This window comes from Sparus aurata, chromosome 22, assembly GCF_900880675.1.
Source record: "Sparus aurata chromosome 22, fSpaAur1.1, whole genome shotgun sequence".
NCBI classification, from domain to species: Eukaryota; Metazoa; Chordata; class Actinopteri; order Spariformes; family Sparidae; genus Sparus; species Sparus aurata.
The window spans coordinates 24,607,505-24,628,685 of NC_044208.1; the positions used below are offsets into that span (position 1 = coordinate 24,607,505).

Sequence of the window (21,181 nt, forward strand, 5' to 3'; positions counted from 1 at the left end):
TGTGAAGTCCAGACAAGCCAAGTATGTTTGTGTTTATCAGTTCACATTGATCCCGAAATCAGTCTCTCTTTGTGCAGGGAAATAAAAAAAAAAATAAAAAAAGATGAATTAAGCAGTTTGAAGTTTATATTCCTTTAATTTATGTGTGAAAAGGCTAAAAGGCTAAAAGTAGGGATGCACCATATGGACTTATTTGAGCCAGTGGGATCATTGATAATTTCACTTTGTTGTGTTTTAAAAAGTTTCTAATATTTAGTTTTTGCACACCCTAGGGTAAGAAAGGCAAAGACGTGTTGAGCAAAGATGGGTGGTTTAATAATACATGGCTCTAATAGAATTTGTTGTGTTAAAACTAGACTTTTCTCCTTCTCGCTGAACCGTTGCGGAACACGTTTTTTCAGACTGCAGTCGCATCGGTGACCACATGTTTGGCTGTCCAGTCTGCGCTGTGTGGCTCTACATAGTGCAGGAGTCGGACATCATGAGTACCACATCGGTGTGCTCAGCTTCTTTTCCTCTCCTGCTTGTCTTCCTCCTCCTCCTTCTTGTTGATTGACGGATTGCAAAACCAACTTTAACAGTGCTTACCATCACGTATTCGGAGGTAACACTGTGTGTAGATGCAGCCCTTGTTAAGGCAATGAAGGCAATTTGGTTTTGTAATATGAGCTCTTTTTAAAATATCACTGCTGGTTGGCCATTATCTGGCCTGATATATATATCACGCATCTCTAGATTAAAGCTGCTCCTGTTAATGTTATTATCAGTTACGATCCCACTGAGAATTATCACTCTACTCTGTAGGTCCCCACAGCTCTAAAGGGATAGTTTGGGTCTTTTGATTTGGGGTTGTATGAGGTACTTAAGGACACCCTCAACCGTAAAACATTTGTATTCTTACGTACGGGCAGGTGGGATTTATTTAAGGTGGTGAAAAGACAGACTGGTACAATTTCACAGTACAAAGCCCTGCTGCCTGCCAGTGCTGCTGGCTGCTTCTCCACACCAGCGGCGAGATGACAGTCATCGACTGCACTGCAGGTAACACACCGACTAGGGATAAGTATCTCGTGCAACCCAACATCAAAAGACCGAAACTATAACTTAAAGAGTCGTTATAATATCTTTGAGCTTATTGTTCAGTTTTTTTCATCATTTAACTTGAATGTTTGGTTCGTTCTCATCAGCATCATTGACTGCAGCTGTTTGATGCTAGATGTCACCTACTCACCACCAAAAAGCAAATCAGCAACCAAAGAGCCAGATATTCTTCTCAAAAGTTGGAAGGAGAGAAAATATTTGACCTGGTGACCAGAAACTGACTGCAAATGACTGGTAATGTTGGTAACAGTTTGCTTAAAGGAGAACTTCGTCGATTTAAACATGCAGCTTCATTGCTCAAGCTACCGTTGACTTGCCAGTACCGAAGACGCGAACAAATTTGGTCCAACCATTACAGAGCTCCTTGAACAGAGACTTAGCATTGAACGCTAACAGCATGGGGTCAGAACTTTACACTGTGTTTTAAGCGTCTTAACATGCTCCACGTCTCACACCAAAAGGTATGCAACATCAGCAGACACCTTAGCACACAGCACTGTAGCGTGTATGACTCAAACTGAATAAAAAAGTAGTTTAAACAGTGTGTTTGTGCAAGGAGCTACTTACCTGTTTGTTGACATCCGTGTCTTCCGGTAGCTAGACCAAACTAGTCGATCCGTCAAGCGTGCACTTACTCCCTCACTGGCGGAGACGGAAACGTAATCCAGCATTTTCGTGTTTCTGTTCATAATGTACATGTCCATGTTACAGCCTGTCATGAGCCATGAGCCTTACAATAGCCTGTTAAGCCTGTTAAGTGCACGCTCGATGGATATACTAGTTTGGTCTAGCTACCGGAACACGCGGATGTCAACAAACAGGTACGTGGCTGCTTGCACAAACACACTGTTTTAACTACTTTTTTATTCATTTTGAGTCATACACGCTACAGTGCTGTGTTGTAAGGTGTCTGCTGATGTTGCATAACTTTTGGTGTGAGATGTGGAGCATGTTAAGACGCTTAAAACACAGTGTAAAGTTCTGACCCCATGCTGTTAGCGTTCAATGCTAAGTCTCCGTTCACGGAGCTCTGTAATGGTTGGACCAAATTTGTTCGCGTTTTCGGTACTGGCAAGTCAAGGGTAGCTTGAGCAATGAAGCTGCATGTTTAAATCGACCGAAGTTCTCCTTTAAGGCTCGTCACATCATCTTTACCTTGTCGTGCCGCCCCAGAGTAGCCAAAATAGCTGATAAATGTAGGTTAAAGAAGTGATTAAACAAATTTGAACTTGGAAGTTTTTTTAACTGTTAGCGAACACTCGGAACGAGAGCTACCAGGGCAAAAATGTTGTGATCCATTCGGAGCCAGTATTGTCTTTGTGACTCCTACGTGTGTCTGCTTCCATCGAAATGAGCATTAAGTGACAGATGGAAGAATCAGTGGCCCTGGATCTGAACCCGCCCTGTCAAGCTGGATTCTGTCTGTGTGGAGTAAACATGTTCTCCTCTGAGTGTTGAGTTCGCCTCAGTCAGTCCAGACACATTCAGGTTAGGTGAAGTGGAAACAGTAAATTAATGTAGGTGAGAATGGGGTGGTCTGTCTATATGTGTTAGCATTGTGATAGACCGGTGACCTGTTCAGGCTGCTGCCCCCGACCCTGGAGAGCAGAAAGAGAAAACGTCGTCTGTAATGGCACATACAGAATAAAAGCAGAAAAGTATTATTTGTACACAGGAAAAGATTCTTTTTATTTACATTTGTAGTGATGTTGCATATTATTCATGTATTTTTCATTTTAAAAGGATAAATGCTTTGAATCAGTGTAGCTGACTTCTCTAAAGCTTTATAAAAACAGGTGAAATCAGCCTCTAGCACCCATGTGTGCACTCATATTTTCAAAATGATCTTTTGTTGGTGGTGGTACCTTTAAATCCAGAGTGAGTGCTTGCCAGGCATAAACAGCAGCGTGCACTCAGGTTTTTGTTTTAAGCCAATAGCAAAAAGAGGAAAAAAAAGACAATTTAAAGGACAACCGGGTGAGCAGATGGCAGAGCCATTATTACCCTACATCTGAACCGCGGTGCAAAATAGAAGAGCCAATGTAACACAGCGGCTGTTTCAAGCTTTGTTTGACCACTCGATTACTTTGTAAAGTGGGCACATCAGAAGGCAATGTTGGGTGAAAATAAGGGACACAACATGATGCGCCGCCGCCGGAGAAACATTGTTTATCGGCCATTGATGATAGGAACATAAACATGACTCGGTTCGACGTGAAAAACACTCTTTCTCCAGTGTGCCGGAGGGACCGTGTTTATGTTGCATGTCACGGAAATAAAAAAACAAATGATTAACATGGGTATGTTTTTAAAAAATGCATACACTATCCATTTTTCATGTTTCGCGTCACGACCATCAACTCCACGTTGGCTGCTTCTCCCGTTTTACGTGTGCTGACGTAAGAAGATGTGATTAGAATTCAGCTTCGGTGGAAGTGAATATCCAGCCCTGTAAATCAAATCGGCTGGCTTATGAAGGAGAGGCAACAACAATTTTGAGAGCAATATGCAATATTCATTGTTTATAAATAATTAATTTGTTTGCTCGCAACTCAGCCTAAAGTGATTGTGGCCCTTTTTTCATTCGGTTGTATATCTATGGCAAACTCTGTCCTGCTGAATGGAGTGGCATTTGTATTTCATTCACACACACCACTTTACCCATACTTCATTGCTTTCTGCTGTCGCCCGCCGGCCCTGCTGTGGTTTCCAGAAAGAGCTCTGATTCACAATGAGGCTTTACTCACAGAATCAGGCACAGGATCTGCTGCAGATAAAGAAAATAATTACACCCTAATGGTATCTTTCTTACGAAACACCCAATTATCTGCATGTGTTTGTACACTCACACAGGTACAAACAGTGATTACTAATGGCCCTTCGAGTGGTTGAGGTTGGACTGGTGTGTAATTTCGCGCTGATTCAAGGCCTGCAGAGATACAAACCAATGCTTGAAGTTTACTTTTGAATAAGGATTTCCTCACTGTCACTCTTTACCTGCAATTTTAAGAAGGGTTAGTAATGTAATTTACTGTCTGTCGAGTGCAATGTGTACCGCGTAATGAATGTACCCGGAATGAGATCAGTTCTGAAGATTTATTTTCCTGCCCCGGTGCAGCCAAGGACACGAAGGCTAACATGGGCTTCACTTTACCTTCTTTACCGAGAGATAATTACATTCTCAGACACTGAGCCAAGTAGCGCTGCATACTAAACTGGAAATCACATTTTCTATGCAGTTGAAGGGGTTTAAATTGGGAGCCTGATTGTGCTTGCTTAGATCATGGTATTTGTGATTAGCACCGCAGCGGAAATGCACTGCAGTGCATAACAGCCGCCATGTGAAAAAACAAATCCACTCAGTGTCTCATTGTAATGCCAGTTCTATTCTTCAAGGTCTTTCTCTCTTCACAAAAGGACACTGTGATGGTGTTACAAAATATGTATACATACATGACTTTCTCAACATTATTCTTGAAAGTGCTTTCTGAGCCACTACACTTAAAGGAGAACTTCGGTCGATTTAAAAATGCAGCTTCATTGCTCAAGCTACCCTTGACTTGCCAGTACCGAAGACGCAAACACATTTGGTCCAACCATTACAGAGCTCCGTGAACGCAGATTTAGCATTGAACGCTAACAGCATGGGGTCAGAACTTTACACTGTGTTTTAAGCGTCTTATCATGCTCAACATCTCGCACCAAAAGTTATGCAACATCAGCAGACACCTTAGCACACAGCACTGTAGCGTGTATGACTCAAAATGAATGAAAAAGTAGTTAAAACAGTGTGTTTGTGCAAGGAGCTACTTACCTGTTTGTTGACATCCGCGTGTTCCGGTAGCTAGACCAAACTAGTCAATCCGTCGAGCGTGCGCTTACTCCCTCACTGGCGGAGACGGAAACGTATTCCAGCATTTTCGTGTTTATGTTCATAATGTACATGTCCATGTTACAGCCTGTCATGAGCCATGAGCCTTACAATAGCCTGTTAAGCCTGTTAAGTGCACACTCGATGGATATGCTAGTTTGGTCTAGCTACCGGAAGACGCGGATGTCAACAAACAGGTAAGTAGCTCCTTGCACAAACACACTGTTTTAACTACTTTTTTATTCATTTTGAGTCATAAACGCTACAGTGCTGTGTTGTAAGGTGTCTGCTGATGTTGCATAACTTTTGGTGTGAGATGTGGAGCATGTTAAGACGCTTAAAACCCAGTGTAAAGTTCTGACCCCATGCTGTTAGCGTTCAATGCTAAATCTCCGTTCACGGAGCTCTGTAATGGTTGGACCAAATGTTTTCGCGTTTTCGGTACTGGCAAGTCAAGGGTAGCTTGAGCAATGAAGCTGCATGTTTAAATCGACCGAAGTTCTCTTTTAAACATACTTGGCCAATGCAGCTAATTTTGATACATAGATATTTTTCTTAATAAAACAACATACACATATATTCATCAATACGCTGACATAGTATAACAAAAATATTACTTATTGTAACCATTGTTTCTTAACATTTATGTTGTAATAGCAAGAAAAAACTAAACATTTTATAATTTCAATTTTTATATCTATATTCGTATAAGAATGGAAACAGAGGTATCACTTTATTTTTGACATTGTATGCTGCATGTTTAAGCAGAAGCATACCATTTTGTTGCATGTGGTGTTAGAAATTATAACACTCCATAAAATATCTAATTCAGAGTCTCAACTCAGTTTCGTTTCAGGCGATTTATTGACCCCTTTGTTGGTTTTTAATTCCTCTGTCGCTGTGATGAAAATCATTATTTTGACCACTACTTTTGTTTTAATAACTCCAAAACAAACACTGCGGTAAGATTGGCTTCCTCTGCTCGTGAATAGTGCGATGCATTTAATCCGCCCAAACAGATTAACCAAAAAGATAAGAGGTTTAGGAATACAGGCATACCTTCACAAAGACACGTGGGAGCCCAGCTGTTGTCCTTGAGAGGTTGTCTTACAAGGAAAGTGTCCTTGAGTTGGTGGCTTGATAATAAAGTTCTATAACAACAGCTCATAATATGTCTGGTGCTGCTGTAAGCGGCTTCATGAAGGAATTTGGTCTCCTTGACAGTGAAGAGCACCGTCGAAGAGATTCCCGCAACGTACCTGGAAAAGGAATTTGAGCTTGTGAATGACGGCACCGGAGGCTTTCTTCAGCCCGACTTCCTCTACATGTTGTGATGAAACTAAATGCGTATAACTGTAATAATTGTATACAGTGCACACCTGCGATGTGGGGGTCTCACAGTGGCTACAATTTTGCCAAGCAGTCCATATGATGAATGAATTTGCTCCATCTCTGTGCCAATAACTAAAAATGGGTGTCTGCCTACATGTTATGGTGGCCCTGCTGTGCTCCAGTCTGGAGCTGCTGATCCAGTGAACTGTTAACACCCAGAACACTTCCGTTGTTGGCTGTCCAGATGTCATCTGCGCTGCAAACGAAGTCGACCTCTCAGAGTGTGGCCTTCGGATTTGATCCCATCACTGCCTATTCTCTGTCGAGGTGGCCGGCCAACATCTTTCTCCGCGGCAGCTTGAAATGTCTCTCCGTGCGTATTTTCTACACAGCGCATCGAAATGAGGGTGAAGAATGAGATTGAAGCTGTGGAAATAGGTAACATCTCCTGTGTGATACACCCAGCAATGAGCTTGTGTAGCTCTCGTCCACTCCAGCCCTGAATTCCAGTTTCTTTTGTTGAGCAGGTGCACATGCATCACTGGCTGCAGAGTCCTTCCTGTCAGTGTCACTTTCTTTTTCCCTCATTTCTTTTTCTGAAATGCTTCAATGAATTAGATGTCGTATCTTTGGTGACTGAAAGCATTTTGCTGCTCGCACAAAGTTAACAATGGATGACAGTGTTTCTGTGCATCTTTGACTGAGACAAACTAAAAATAATGAGATGACTTGTTGAAAGTACGTCTCTCTCTTTCTCGCTCTCAGCCTCCAGCCTTCGTTTAGTTTTGGCCGGTAGCCAACATGACCTAGCGCGCGTACATGTCATCATAGGATTGCTCAATTATTGCAAGAAACAAAAGCAAATCTCAGTCTGGCAACACAGTAACGCAGCATTACTTGGATTCAGGGGTGTCAAAAATCACGGGTGTTGGCGATAACGGTGATATTTAAGATTAATATATTTGGTTATTAACGCTCATACAGCATGCATGTATGATAATACTGGAGTTGTGTTGTTGAAGCTAAATTATCACAGCGCCGGACATACTTTCTCTCTCCTTGTTAACTGTTAGGCAGTGTCAAAGACGTGGGAGAGAGCTGGGGCTTCAGGTCAGTAAACACTGTTTGAGTCGGTGGAGGAGAAAAGAAAAGCAAGTGGCAGCAAACATTAGTGCATCGCAGTGTGTCGCACACAAACTCTCTGTCTCCTGTTCCCCGGCAGTGGATCCGGTTTCATTTGACACTGTATTGATGGCAGATGTTGGGGGGCTTTTTTCTCTCACTTCATTGTGTTGCCTTCTCACCAGTCATGAAGTGTAAATGCTTCTCCCTATCCTCTTATCACAAGTGGTATTCATTTGAGAAAAGGAGTGATAATACTGATATCCTGGATTCTTGTGGCCATGTGAAAGTCTAGTGAAAACCTGATATTGTGACATTCTTCTTGGATTAATGACTGTAAAATTAGGAGTAGTGTTATCTCTTGCAATACTCTTGGCTGGGCAAAGAAATAATAGTGTGAAGGATTTGTATTTGTATGAAGGGTTGATCATTAAATGATTATACATCTGTTCCAGATGCTTCACAGGAGTTACAGTTGTTGGTTTATACATTCTGAAGACATCAAAATGTGGTATATATCTTATAAACCATTTATTTGAGTTATTTTTTCTTTACATAAATGCCCAGCAGGAAGGGTTTTACAGAATGTTACTGAAAAATATTGACACGAGAGATAAATTATTCAATATTATTGTGACTGAGCAGATTGTGTTTGAGCAATCTGCCGTTCCTGTGACAACAATGTGTAGAAAAAATCTGCTGCAGCATGTTTTCTTTTAGATTCATCCTCTGATCATCTTCAAATGTCCATTTAGCTGATTTCCTGCTTTATAACCTTTCTGAAGTGAACTAGTACACTGTGCATGATGTCAAACATTGGGCCATTTAATTAGTGAAGTAGGATCACACAGCTTGTTTAGAAGCCATGCAAACTATATATGCTGTCTCACCAAAATAGCCCTGAGAGAATCAGTCTGAGTCGGGGCAAATCACTCGGGACAGCAGCTGATCAATAAGCCAATAGGAAGTCCCCTTGTGTTAAAAATAGACAGCTGCAGCACAGTTCAATTAGGAGAGACAAAAGGTTTTCCAGATGCAGATGAGTGAACTGAGCCTTTAATCAGATTATGATGCCGAAGACCGTCATTAAAAAGTTAACGGATAAAGTCGATCGCTTTGAGTCGCAAAACGACAGTTTTCAGCTTTGCACTTTTCACACGGCGTTCGCAAGTTTTACAAAGGCTTGAAATGTGCAGGTAACTTCACACCACTTCAATGGATTCGTTGACAATTCAACCTCTGTGGAGACCGACCCCCGATATCACACTGGGGACCATCACAAAGGGCTGCGGTTTTCTGGATTCCGACGGCATCTTGATACCAGCTGACACAAACCGCTGCACCTCATTGTGAAATCTACCTCTTTTCACCCCAGTTATGTGTGTAAATAGTGCCGACAGGCTTCCTGCTGCCGTGAATACCGAGAGTGTCAAAGTGCCGCTACCCAGGGAAAAAAACGGGGAGGGAGGGTGTCTGAGGAAACATTTGTAGAATAGAAACATGCGTCATGCCTGTCAGAGCTGCCTTTTGTCTTTTTCTGTCTGGCTAAAACCTGTCTCAGCACGAGATCTAACACTAGTCCATGCTAAAAGAGCGTGCTGAAGATGCTGCTTCCCTCGACAGAAAATTAAACACGCTGAATCTAAACGGAGTCAGCTCTTTTCACGTGGAGGAGCATAAAGAACAGATGTGATCTAGATGGCGCCGTCGACATAAAAGGAGGTTATTTTGTGGCTTTCAGGGAGAATCGGCAGATCAAGTGTGCGTTAACTCATGGCTGCAAACATTTTTCAATGGAGTAAGGATCGCCCTGCATCGTTTTCAAGTGCAGCCTGGAAGAGGAGTCGTGAGGGTTCTTGTTGGATGCGTTTTGACCCACCGGCTCTCTTCCCTCCAGCTGCTCTCAGATAAGCCACATGCAAGGCATTACCGCTCGGTAAACGAATCATGACACGGACAAACTAAATCATGTGCCTACTTTAAAATTTGGGCCCTCCTAAATTCTTCCTGCCAGCTCGGAGGTGACCTAATTTCTAAGTGAAACATTCGTCAACGGTGGCACACCGGGGGGCTTGGTCGTGTCCTGCCAGTGTGTATGCTGTTGCTAATATGCGTGCCGTGGTTGGCAGGAAGTCGGGCATGTGCAATTTTTTTGAGTGACGGCCAAAATTGTATTTCCTGTACCCCCCCCCACCCCTGTGGGTGCTCGTGCCCTGGATGTTGCAATTTTTCAACACCACGCTTAATGAGTCTTCAGATCGTTCAGAGGGAAAAGGTAATTGCAGTTAAAAGTCTTTTTTTAAATGGGGAACGTTCAGGCCTGTGTCACTTCTATCAAACAAATTCCCCCGGGTTGCCAAATGACATGGCTCTTTGTCACAAGATAGAAGTTTAAAGTAATCATTCGCTTCAAATGACACGTTCAAACAGTGACGCCGGCGATTTAAATGAAGCAACAGGAACCGAACCACAAAAGGGGACAAAATGAAAAAAAAAAAAGTGAGCATTGCTTGACAAGCTTTGAGCTACAGTCATCAGTTTCCACAGGTAGCCACTTGCTGTTATATGACTTTTTAAGGCAGCGAGATGGAAACATTTCTGTTGTTCCATTTGAGATTTTCTCATGTGTGATGCCAACCAGAGCAGAGTACTGTCAGACTACCAAAGCCATAACCCCCTCTTGTTCTTCCTCTCACACTCCGGCTGACCCTGGCCCTGCGTTTGACGATGAACGCGAAACCCGCTGAGGCCTCCCCCCAAATGCCAGATTGTCTTGTTTCATACCATATCCAACACCTCCTGCACTGTACGACTGAATACATTTAGTAAAATGTCATCCGGCTCCAACTAGTGAGGGGCATATTATATTTATAACCCCCCCCTCATGATGCTACATGGAGACTCTCTACTCACAATGTGCTTCCTAAGCGCACGGTACCATTAGGCATCTTGGATAAAAGAATACAAAGAATTCTGATGAAGGGGAGAAGACGACTGAGCGAGTGGAGGAAAATCTGAGAGCACAATATCCACGACAGACAGATGGGGACTTAAATTCTGAGCTCTCTGGTGGTCTCCTGCTCCAGTCCATATTGGAAAGGCGATGCAAAGGTCCAGTAATGATACGAACACGCCGGCGGGAGGGATAAACTCGCGTCACACATGTCATTACTTGTCAGGACATTCAGCTGGTTTATATACCCGTCTAAAACTGTTACCAAACAGCCTTCAGCCAGAATTCATCCTCAAGTGGACACTCAGTGTTGAATGGGTTTTTTTTTTTTTTCTGGCAATGAAAATCACCCTTTGTCTGACTCTTGAGTGGGGAAAAAAAAACAGGACAGAGATGTTTACTCCCACAGGGGAGGAGTGAAATGACAACGCAAGAGACGGTTAAATGCCTGGAATTAGAGTAGATACAATTAAAGAGCTCTTGAGATTAAATGGTCGTTGGCGGACAATAAGATCTGAAACATTTTTTTTTTTTAAAACACGAGTCGCCATCTACACCGCTCCGCTGCTCAGGCTTTCAAGGGGCACTGCACTAATGACAGTATAAAAGGGACGGACGGGATTAATCATTTAGATTGTGAAATTAAATTTAAAATAGCCAATATCAAATATTAACTCTGCTGAATTTATTTTACTCCTCTGTTCAGATGTCTGGTCCTGGCTCCAAGGATCACGTATCGACAGATCGGCTCAATAACAGTGCATCACGCGGTGCGGTTCCATCTTTATTTCACCTTTACAGTTATATTTATAGCCTGGCCACAAACTCTGGGTATAACCACCTATGGCCGAATGATTATGGATCTGTTTGACAAAGTCCTGTAGAGGGCGCCAAACCCAGCCACCAGAACTCCAGCAGTCCCCTCTGCATCTGATCCCCTGCTGAGGCCCTCTGAGGACAGGGTCTGTGCTTCAGGTGGTGCTTCTGTTCTGTAATGTATTGATAATTATTTTCTAAAACTTGATGTACAGGATGATTGGTAGATGAATTACATTTTTGGGGGAATACGTTAAGCTAAATCTCAATTTGAGTGACTAAACAGGAAAAATCAGTCTGAATATGGTGTCTTTGATGAGATTTTTTTGGGGGGGTTTCATATTAAAAGTACTAAATGAACAATGACTCTCTACCAAACTACATTATTCGACATCACAGGGAGACCTAATGTGTCGAGGCTAGAGCTGCGTGCCGTCACGCTGTACGTTTGATCAGGAATCAAACTGTGACTCTTGACATTCGTCTCCATTCGTCCCAAACGTATAATATTTGCCTCTGTTGGGGAGAATATTATGCTAATTAAAAACCCTTTAATTAAAATTGTGTTGCTAGGAAACAGCTTTAGTCCAACTTTGAGATCCTCCCCGTATTAACATTACCAAACACTTCAACGGGGAAACAGAGTAAAGTGGTCTCATTCACATGCTATAGTGTTGATTCTGCTTTGAAATGGTCTGAATGAGCATTGAGTCAGGACTGAACCTCGGAGGATGATGGTGGGGTGAGACCTGTGGTCAGAGCAGATCCCTCTTACACAGTTTTAATTGGAGGGTTTTACTAGCCTACTGAAAACGGGCAAGATTGGACATAATGAAATGGATTTCATAATTTTTGCAGTTAGCCCCACAGAAGTGCCAGCAGGACCCCCGAGGGCAAAACCTGGGACCCCATTTGGGAACCACTTAGCTGCACCTCTTCAAAACTTTAAAAGTCACGTATAGCTGAAAAAGTTGGCAAGAATATGTAGGCCTGTGGCAGCATCAGTGTGTGTGTGTGTGTGTGTGTGTGTGTGTGTGTGTGTACTATTAAAAGAGACATCTCACTGTTTCAAGCCACAGGAATGTGATGCAGCAGATGCGCGCTACATGACAGACAGCATCTCATCCTGTCTGTCTGATGAAACATGAGCAGACAGGACTATAGACTGTGTGTTTGGTGTTGATTGCAAAGGTCTGTCAGAGCTCGATCCCCTGAATTCCAATGGTCTCCCTCCCCCCCTCCGTCCCTCCCCTCTCTCCTCTCTCCTCTCTCCCCGCTCTCTCTCTCCCTCTCCCTCTCTCTCAGCATCCAGCAGCTGCGCCTCTCATGCCTTTCCTGACGCCGAGCGAAGCCTCCCATACAGATGAGCGCTGGAAGCCACGCACCTCTTGACGTAGCCACAGACCGGTTGCGGTGCCACTCGGTCTCCGTAGCACGTATTGCGCAACGTGACCGATGCTCAACTAGGCTCCACGGCGGGGCACATCCGGCTCCCACCGTCGCGTGAAATCCATTAGCGAGTGGTCTCATAACGCGGGAGACAAGCGGGCAAAAAAAAAAAAAAAAAAGAAGGCATCGGCGAGGAGCTGTGGAGGAGCCGTCCGCCGGACTGGACCCTCCCCTTGTCATTGGCCACCGGGAGAAGATGAGTCGAGTGCGCGGCGTCGGGGCGCAGTCGTGATGTGACCGCCCGTCTCCACATCGGCAGCTTGACGACTTCGCAGCACCCGAGGGTGAAAACAGTGAGAATTTGACTGTGCGCGCGTGTGTGTCTGTGTGCGTGTGTGAGGCAGAGGTGATGGCTCCGTTTGACAGCATGCAGTCAACGCAGCAGCAGCAGCAGCATCCGCGGAGCGAGCCGTGAACCACAGCTGGATGAGAGGAGCTATGCCCGTGGGTACCGAGCCGCCGTCTGCCTCCAGTCGACAGCATCAGCGCGCCCCGTCCGTGTGCCGCCTCGGGGGTCTCCGCTGAAGTCACCAGCGGAGCGCACCTCACCTGGACTCGAGAGGAGGTTGCTGTTTGTTCCAAGGCCGGGCTTTCTGCAGCCCACTCCCCCGCGCCCGCCTGCGTCCCCGCACCCCTCTCACCGCGCGGCGTCTCCGGTGCCGCGAGCGCCCCGCGGTTTTTTTTTTCTTCTTCTTCTTCTCCCCCTTACATGGCAGTGGACATCAAAACCACCTGAGTGTGTGTGCGTGTGTGTGTGCGTGCGCGTGTCTGTGTGTTGCCTCCTGCGGGGCGTACAAACCTTTTTTTTTTTTTTTTTTTTAACAAGCCAGACTATACATTAATCGACGCGTGGATCGGAGCCGCGCTGTGTGTCTATGCACCTCAGCCACACCGCCCCGGAAAGGACTTCTTGCCATTGAGAGCTGGATATGCAGAGATTAACGTGAACAGGATGGATCTAATTATCTGTGTTTTGGGGCTGCTGGCGCTCATCGTGGAGGGCATCCGTTGCCAAGGAGTGTACGGTGAGTGTGTGCAATTTTTTTTTTTATTTTTTATTTTTGCTTTCCCCCTGCTGAAACCAAACGTGATCATGACCTTGTGAAACGGTGGTCGCACATGAACCCACCACCTCGACTCACACACTCGTATGATTTTGCTTTTAAAAAAGACACGCCACATGAACTCATGTGAGGGTGACGAACCAGCTCTGAATGTCACGTTTGAGCGAGAGGCTCCAAATGTTGCCACAAACCCTGAGGTTATACAGCAAAGCGCGCGCGTAGCCAATCATGCACAGCCCCCCTTTTCTCATCCAATCCATCAGTCATGATGGTCGGTGCGCAGGCTAAATTTAGTGTTGTGCAGTCGTAGATTATCACACTGGAACTCTGGTAGATTCAGTCTTGATGCATGTGGCCTCTCAGACATGAAATCAACGCTAATTACCATTCAAAAGGTCGACGGGGCTCTTGCCTTATATGTATTGTTGAATGTCACCGTGCGGGCTGTAATGTGTGTGTCTGAGGCAGTGGCATTTAGTATGCACAGTCATGAATTATTATCTGCCTACCTCTTCCGTCCGTCTGTCTGTCTGTCTGAGTCGCTCCGTCTCTCCCTCCCATGCACACGTTTCTGTCTCTTACCCTGCCTGCTTGTGCAACCAGTGGCACAGATGATGTCTCATATGAACCGTCATGCTCGCAGCAGCACCAGCAGCAGCAGAAGATGAAGAAGAAATAATGATTCATGCGCACATGTGGCTAAAGGAGAAAAACCTTGAGCTGCACAGCCCTGACCTGTCGGCTGAGGTCGTGCAGGGAGAACACGGGGTCAAGTAAAGATGTGGGTTGGTGTGCTTCAGAGGCCGACGCCAAGCACTTAAAAAGGTCTTTTTGTCGCCGTCGTTCATGTGTGTGGATGTGTGCGTACATGGAGATGATGTAGCACTGAAAGGTTACTGTGCGAGCATGACGGGAACAGTCGACGGTGCTGCACCTGACCAATGGTGCGCCAGGATTTTATCTATTCTTTTGCTCCACAGGGAGAAGGATGAACAAGACAATCAATCACCGCACATGTCTCGGCAGCTGTAGCGTATGAGCACAGTCGCCCAGATCACCACGTCTCTCCCTCTGACATCTGCTGCAGAGATGTTTCACCGTAAAAAACGCCTCGAAAAAACACAGCATACTCTTAATTACACCTAATCTACAAACCTCCAAGCGCCCCGCAGGCGGTGTAGGATCTGTACGTAGGCGTTGTTGTTGTTTTGGAGTTCTGGCAAATTCCTCCAGTTATGCGTTCAGCCAGAGGGCACAACCCCCCAATAAAACATCGGTGTCTGGAGGAATCACTGTCGATAACCTTATCTCCCAAATTGGTCTCTCCAAGAGAGATTTCAGGGAGGAACGGGCATGACGCTAACCATCAACACCAATCGCATGAACGTCAGATCAAAGCTGCGGATTGTCGGCACGAGCGAGCTGTCCACGCTTTCAGCGCGAGCGTGCGGATGAAGATGCAAGCTCATTAGAGGAAATCATATCCCATAATGCTTGATATGTGGCGTTGCTATAGAGGTATGTGTGGACTGGTAGGGCAAGAGCAGCAGCAGCAGCAGAAGAAGAAGAGACAGGCAGATGTAGCAGATGGAATTGTTTGAGGGTTTAACTGTCTTATGCATGTGAGCGCATTCACCCCCCCTTTTTTTCCCTTCACCTATCCTACAGCAAGTGTGCCTTAGTAAGAATTTACATAGGTCCGGCTTTCTTGCCGATGTCGCTGCTGTATATTCTACTGTGACAGGAGATGGACTCGATGCACGTTTACGCACTCAAACTTGTATCTCACTCTTCTTCAAACGGCGCGCCTGTAACGCCGCCTCATGTTTAAAGCATAGGAACACCTCTAGGGAGCCGGTGTGAGTTAAAATTATTGGCAGGGTTCAAAAGTCAGCTTTTATTATTGATGGGGGGCAAAACATTAGCATGCACGTCGGTCGCCTCCCATTGTATTCTCTGAAGGTTTTGACACGTGAAGGAGGGAGGGATGGAGGGAGGGGGCGGTGAGATGGAGTGTCATGCACCACAGGTGAAGAGCAGTGGGCGTGTGGCTGAATAAAACGAGGCCTGTTGAGAGGATAACACGTAACGGTTGGCAGCAACTCGAAGTGGGCGAGTTTCACGAGAGGTTTCTACCGAGGGCAAAGCTTGAATTCTTTGCTCCGGTCGTACCGCATCATCTCGTCCCTTCCCCAGACATCGACCCGAGAGCAGATGAATAGGCCAGTTTGCAAAAATGAGACTTCCGCCGATCATTTTTGTATCCCCGAGCGTCGTTATACGTCACCGCCGCCAAGTTAAATTGGCGGAATCACGACGTGGTAATGAAGAAATCACATACTAGTGCGTTAAGTGGTGCTGCCAGAGTCATTAAAGAGGATTGATGAAGGCTAGTCATCCCTCCATGACTCCAGGCCACAGAGGGAAAAAGAGAGACACCATAAAGTACAACATCTGCTCCGCTCTTTCTTTTTTCCCCCCTCATCCTTCCCCTTGAGTATGTGTCTCTCTTTCCTCATCACCACACACACACACACACACACCCTTCTGCAGGAGACTGCTCTATTATCCTGACCTCTGCTCATCTCTTTGTTGCTCTCCGGACCTCCGCTGGGCAAACTCTTCCATCGGAGCGAATGGACGCACCTACAAACCTTCTTCATGTTCCTACGTGGCGTTTTTTTTTCCCTCCGATGTTGCTGACGACCGAACGGCGCTAAATAATAATATCAGACGCCTTCAATGGAACATGACTTGTATGATAGGGTGGAAGTGTTTTTCTGCTTGTTACTTTATCTGGAGATGTACCGCCTTCAGTATGTTCTCTTTGCATCAAAGTCAGTCGGCGACAACCTCCATGGGATGTGCAGATGTTCCCCGATCTCGTTTTTGTGCGACGCTACCGAAGAGAAAAAAGTTCCCACTGCTTTTTCCGCCACCAACGCTCCTCTCTCCCCCCCCCTCTCTCTCTCTCTCTCTCTTCTGTCTCTCGCTCTCTCTCTCGTTTGCATTGAAGTCCAACCAATTGCCTGGGTTCCTTTTCATGAGCCCCGGTTCAGACGCTTTGGCTTCTAAGCTATGCAAATGCATTCTGCCAGTGAAACTAAAGCCGTCTTTGTTGGTTCTCAGAGGCCTCCTCCACAGAGTCCTTCATCATTCCCTTGGATCGGGACCCTCACATTTCCCACCGTAATGAGACCACGGATAACTCTATCTCTTCTCCTCCCTCCCACTCTCAGTCCCCGTCTCCCTGCCTGTCTCTCTCTCCCCTCCGCCTGTCTCCCTGTCCCGTTCCCTCGGGGGACCAGAAGAGAGGACGGACGTCTACGGCGTATGTGCTTCAATCAGAGGCAAATGAGGATATACAGCAGGGTACGGTGCAGTAGAAATGATTCGTCGCAGTGGAAACTGTGTGAGGTGCACATTGGGGATTATTACATACCCCTGGGTGGGGCTTCAGATAGCATCAACTTAATCATACCGAATGTCAGTTCTCTTTGGGCCGAGTCCCCTGAGACTGGCACTGAATATACACCGCAGAGACAATGTTTGAACTTAGAGTCTGAAGCGCTCCTGCTGTGCTCTGTATTCGCCGCATAATCTGTGACAGTGTTACTTTAATCGCATTGTATTGGGTATTAAAGTGAGTCGGCTCTTTGTTCAGTATGGTGAATTTTGGAAACCGGATGTCAGATTTTATCCAAGTTCACATCGGAGGGAGACATCACCAAGTTAGTGTTGCACACGGACAATAACGAAGCAACTCAGGCCAGGGTATCATAACTTTTTGTTAGGGATGCACTATTTTTTTTCTTTTTTTGTCAGCCAATACCACTGAGACAACCGATGATTTCCCACCTGAGATTAAGACAAGCTAAAGAGTCCATCCACGCCAACGATGGCATGTTCATCTCTCCGGTCTAGTCATCATTAGCATGAGAACAGTGTGCTGCACTTCTTCTCCTCGCTCTTTCTTCCTCTCTGTGTACTTTAAATCACATCGTCGTCAGTGTTATTTTCTCAGACTTCAGAAGGCTCCACCTCCAGCCACACAAGAAATGAGTCACACTTCTCATATGTGTAAAGTCTCATAAGTGCCACCTTAATTTTATCCCTGCAACATCCTGTGTGGCTGTGAAGCCAAAAGGTCACGTTGCTTGTGTTTTATGCAAGGTGTGTGTCTCTGTGTGTGTGTGTGTGTGTGTGTGTGTGTGTGTGTTGCAGGGTGACACTCCGCACTGGAAGGATGCCACTCTTAGTTTTGCCCTCTCTCTGCTCCCTTTAGCTGTTTTGAAAGATGTAGCTGTGTGTAGTTTGGCAGTAGGTGAGACGGAAAAACGGAGCTGTGAGCTTTAGGGTTGTAATTGGGATTTTTTTAACAGCACTGTCAGCTACTGCAGCCTCCTTTGCACAGGAAAATAATCAAATCCATCCCTTTTTTTTGCGTATTCATAGTACAAAGCAGAGATGGAGTTGTGCACCGCTGTGGTGAACGGAATATACTTTTCAGAGTCGATGTTCACTCAGTTATTATACACAGTTTCATATTTTCTGATGATTTGTGTTCAAAAGTAACAAAGTGGAAAGTATAATGTAGCTTTGGCGAGTTTGCACACACCATGAACGACTGTAATACTTTTTTTCCTTCGACTGTGCGGATTTGGATGAGTTCAGGAACACAATTTACCTCTGGATCATTCAAGGCCAAATCCCCTCTGCTGACCAAAGAAGCTTATTGTAACCTGGCTGGCTGCTTCAACTGTTAAGCCCACATCCCCAAACCCTGAGCTAGTCGTCCAGCTCCGCACAGTGCTGAGGACAGAAAGCTGCTGCTAATGATCTTGTTGTCATTCATTCATTAAGTCGTGTTCCGGTGCATGACTAGACCCAGCCTCTTTGCCCCGGTTTATTTAGAAACAAAAGTAATTCTGCACTTGTAATGAAGTCTGGTTTGGCCTCTCACCCGCACTGAACCGGAATTGATATTTCTCCCTTTGTCTGCTGACATTGTAATGAAGTGGCCGTTCATCATCCGGATCATTAAAAAACGAGATTTAAATCTTAAATGTCAACCGGGGTCCTGCTAATATTACCTTGTGCGGCGGCGAAGGCGTTCTTTTTTTATCTGTAGTGTTTTCATCTCTTGTAATAGTGCTCATTTCCTCCTATTGACAGACATGTGGTCCAACTGCAATAAATTACAGCTACGGTATCTTGCTTTAAGAAGCCAAACTGGTCAATTGCGGTTGTGTAGCTGGAGTGTGACCCATAGCAGACGTGGATCCTTGGGATAAGACTCCTGCTAGCATTACATCCGGCCTCCTTTCCGTTCCATTCCTGTCTGTGTTTAACATAAGAGCATACAAACACATTTACACTGTGGAGCTGTAATACTATGTTGCTGTTGGTTCTCGTCCTTATCATTTGTAGCAACGTTAATCAGCAATTCATAGCCTAAAGTTTTGTTGGGGGGGCGGGATACACACTACTGTTACGCTTGAACGATGAAATATATCAGTAAGGAGGGCGTCCAGTTGGTGCAGAGGTCAACACAACATCTCCATCATTTCCTGTCTGCTCTATCCTGCACACTATCCTAATAAATTAAAACAGACAAGAAAATAGGTTTCATGACTAATTCACAGTCACAACATTAGCATAATGGTACGTACTGCATAGTCAGCAGATGGTGATTAACATCCACTGAGATCTCTGACTGCTCTGACTGACAGGACACTATTTAAGGAACACTGAATCTCATTGTTCAAATTAGCTCCAGTTTTCTTAACAGTAGACGAGAGACTGCTGCTGCCTTGAATTTAATGCAAAATAAGTAATGATATGATCTGGTAGTTTCAAGATCCACTCCACACATGTATTGAGGCAGACTTGACAATTCTCCCGGAAATCTCAGGTGCAGAGGCGCGACAAAAAAATGTGGTCACACAGATTTGTGGTTGCACATGCGACAAAAGCAGTGGTGCCCTGGAGCTCTGATGATTCAGTTGTCAGAATGGGAAGAAAAAAAAAACCACATTTCTCAGTGAAGAGGAACTTTAATCAGTAGACATTAATCATGCAACATATTTCATAAAGTGATCATATTATTTTTTATGTACAAGCTTAAAGACCTGCGCCTCTTTTGTAGAAGTTTTTATACCTTTTGATGGCTGTTGGTGGTGCATCCAGTTGGGTGCCATCATGTCACTCCCAGCATCGCTCCACCCAGTGCACCTGGTGAGGTCTAATTAGCCAGAGTAATTGATAACACCTGTGTGAGTGTGCAATCTAACAAGTGGTTACAGCTTTCAGATTAACGCAGTGGGTTCAAAAGTACAACATTTCCCTCTCAGGTGCAGGGAAGTAGAAGCATGAAGTGGCATTAACTGGCAGCACACGAGTAAAGTACAGGAAATTAAAAACCTGACTGACTATACTTGTACCAACATCACATCATTAAACCAAAAACAAAAACTGACCACCTCCATGATTTGCAGACTCTGTGGTTATCAATTTAACAAAAAAAAATTTAATTGCACATAAAACAGTAAAAACTTAACCCTGTAGACATCTTCCATTTATATGCTGCTGTTTGTTTTTCATTTTAGAGTTTTTCATTTTCTGCTCAATTTACAATTTTACCGTCATTAACTAACCTCTATGTCGTGCATTCATTAACATCTCATAAGATATTAGCTGAAGTGCCACCATCCAGCTAGTTCATGCTTTCATTATGCAACTGCATTTCAGTTTGGCCAGCTCATAAATACTGCAGCGAGTGAGGTATAAATGCAGCATGTTGACAAGAGCAGTAACAGGTGTTTGCACAGAGACACCTGTATTTATATCCCTGTGCCTGGTTTATATCAAATATACCGTAATGACATGCTAATTAATGTATGATTTGACTGTGCTAAAATGCATTTTTTGGATTGAGTGTTCGTAAGGTGCTAAATCGTTACATAAAGTCGATCATTTATTAATATTAAACTGGTATTATATAACCCATTAATACATGCATAAGATCCTGCCGAGTCATGGTTTAGTTTTGTATCTGAAAACATCAATTGTATACCCTCATGAAGTGATACAGATTTTTCTTAATGAACAGCAGAATTGGCTGCTAAGATGGATCCTTTTAAGTGCCTGTGGCGTGTTTTCCATTTCTCAAGTTATCATTTCCATGATTGGCATCACTTCAAATCACAGAGAATTATACATGCTAGCCAGCTTCAAAGTGACGCGAATGATGAAAGGGGATCATTGAATATGAATGTCTTCCCCTCCCGTCTTCCCTTTTCGCACTTCAGTCAATTGGATTGTCTTTGTTAAGCCAAACTGGCAGGGCCCGCATTCGCACACGTAAAAGTACAAATCACTCAGCAATCCCAATAGGTAGCTGGTAAGAGCAACGGGGCGCGTTTTTAGCGGCGCTGTGGCGGAAACCAAGCAACAACAACAAAAAAAAAAAGC

General features: G+C 44.7%; 1 protein-coding gene across 10 annotated transcripts in view; it reads left to right on the forward strand.

Annotated features, from left to right (window-relative positions):
• The window catches only part of LOC115574070 (MAM domain-containing glycosylphosphatidylinositol anchor protein 2), a 267,969-nt gene that overhangs the window by 70,651 nt on the left and 176,137 nt on the right, over positions 1 to 21,181 (forward strand). Inside the window, exon 1 of one of the 10 annotated variants that reach the window (XM_030405290.1) lies at positions 12,476 to 13,669. The exons of the other annotated variants lie outside the window; for them this stretch is intronic. Coding sequence (XP_030261150.1) covers positions 13,597 to 13,669 — 73 coding nt within the window. The 5' untranslated portion in view covers positions 12,476 to 13,596. Of the gene's footprint in view, positions 1 to 12,475; positions 13,670 to 21,181 lie in introns of those variants that run through there. 10 annotated transcript variants of the gene reach the window in all.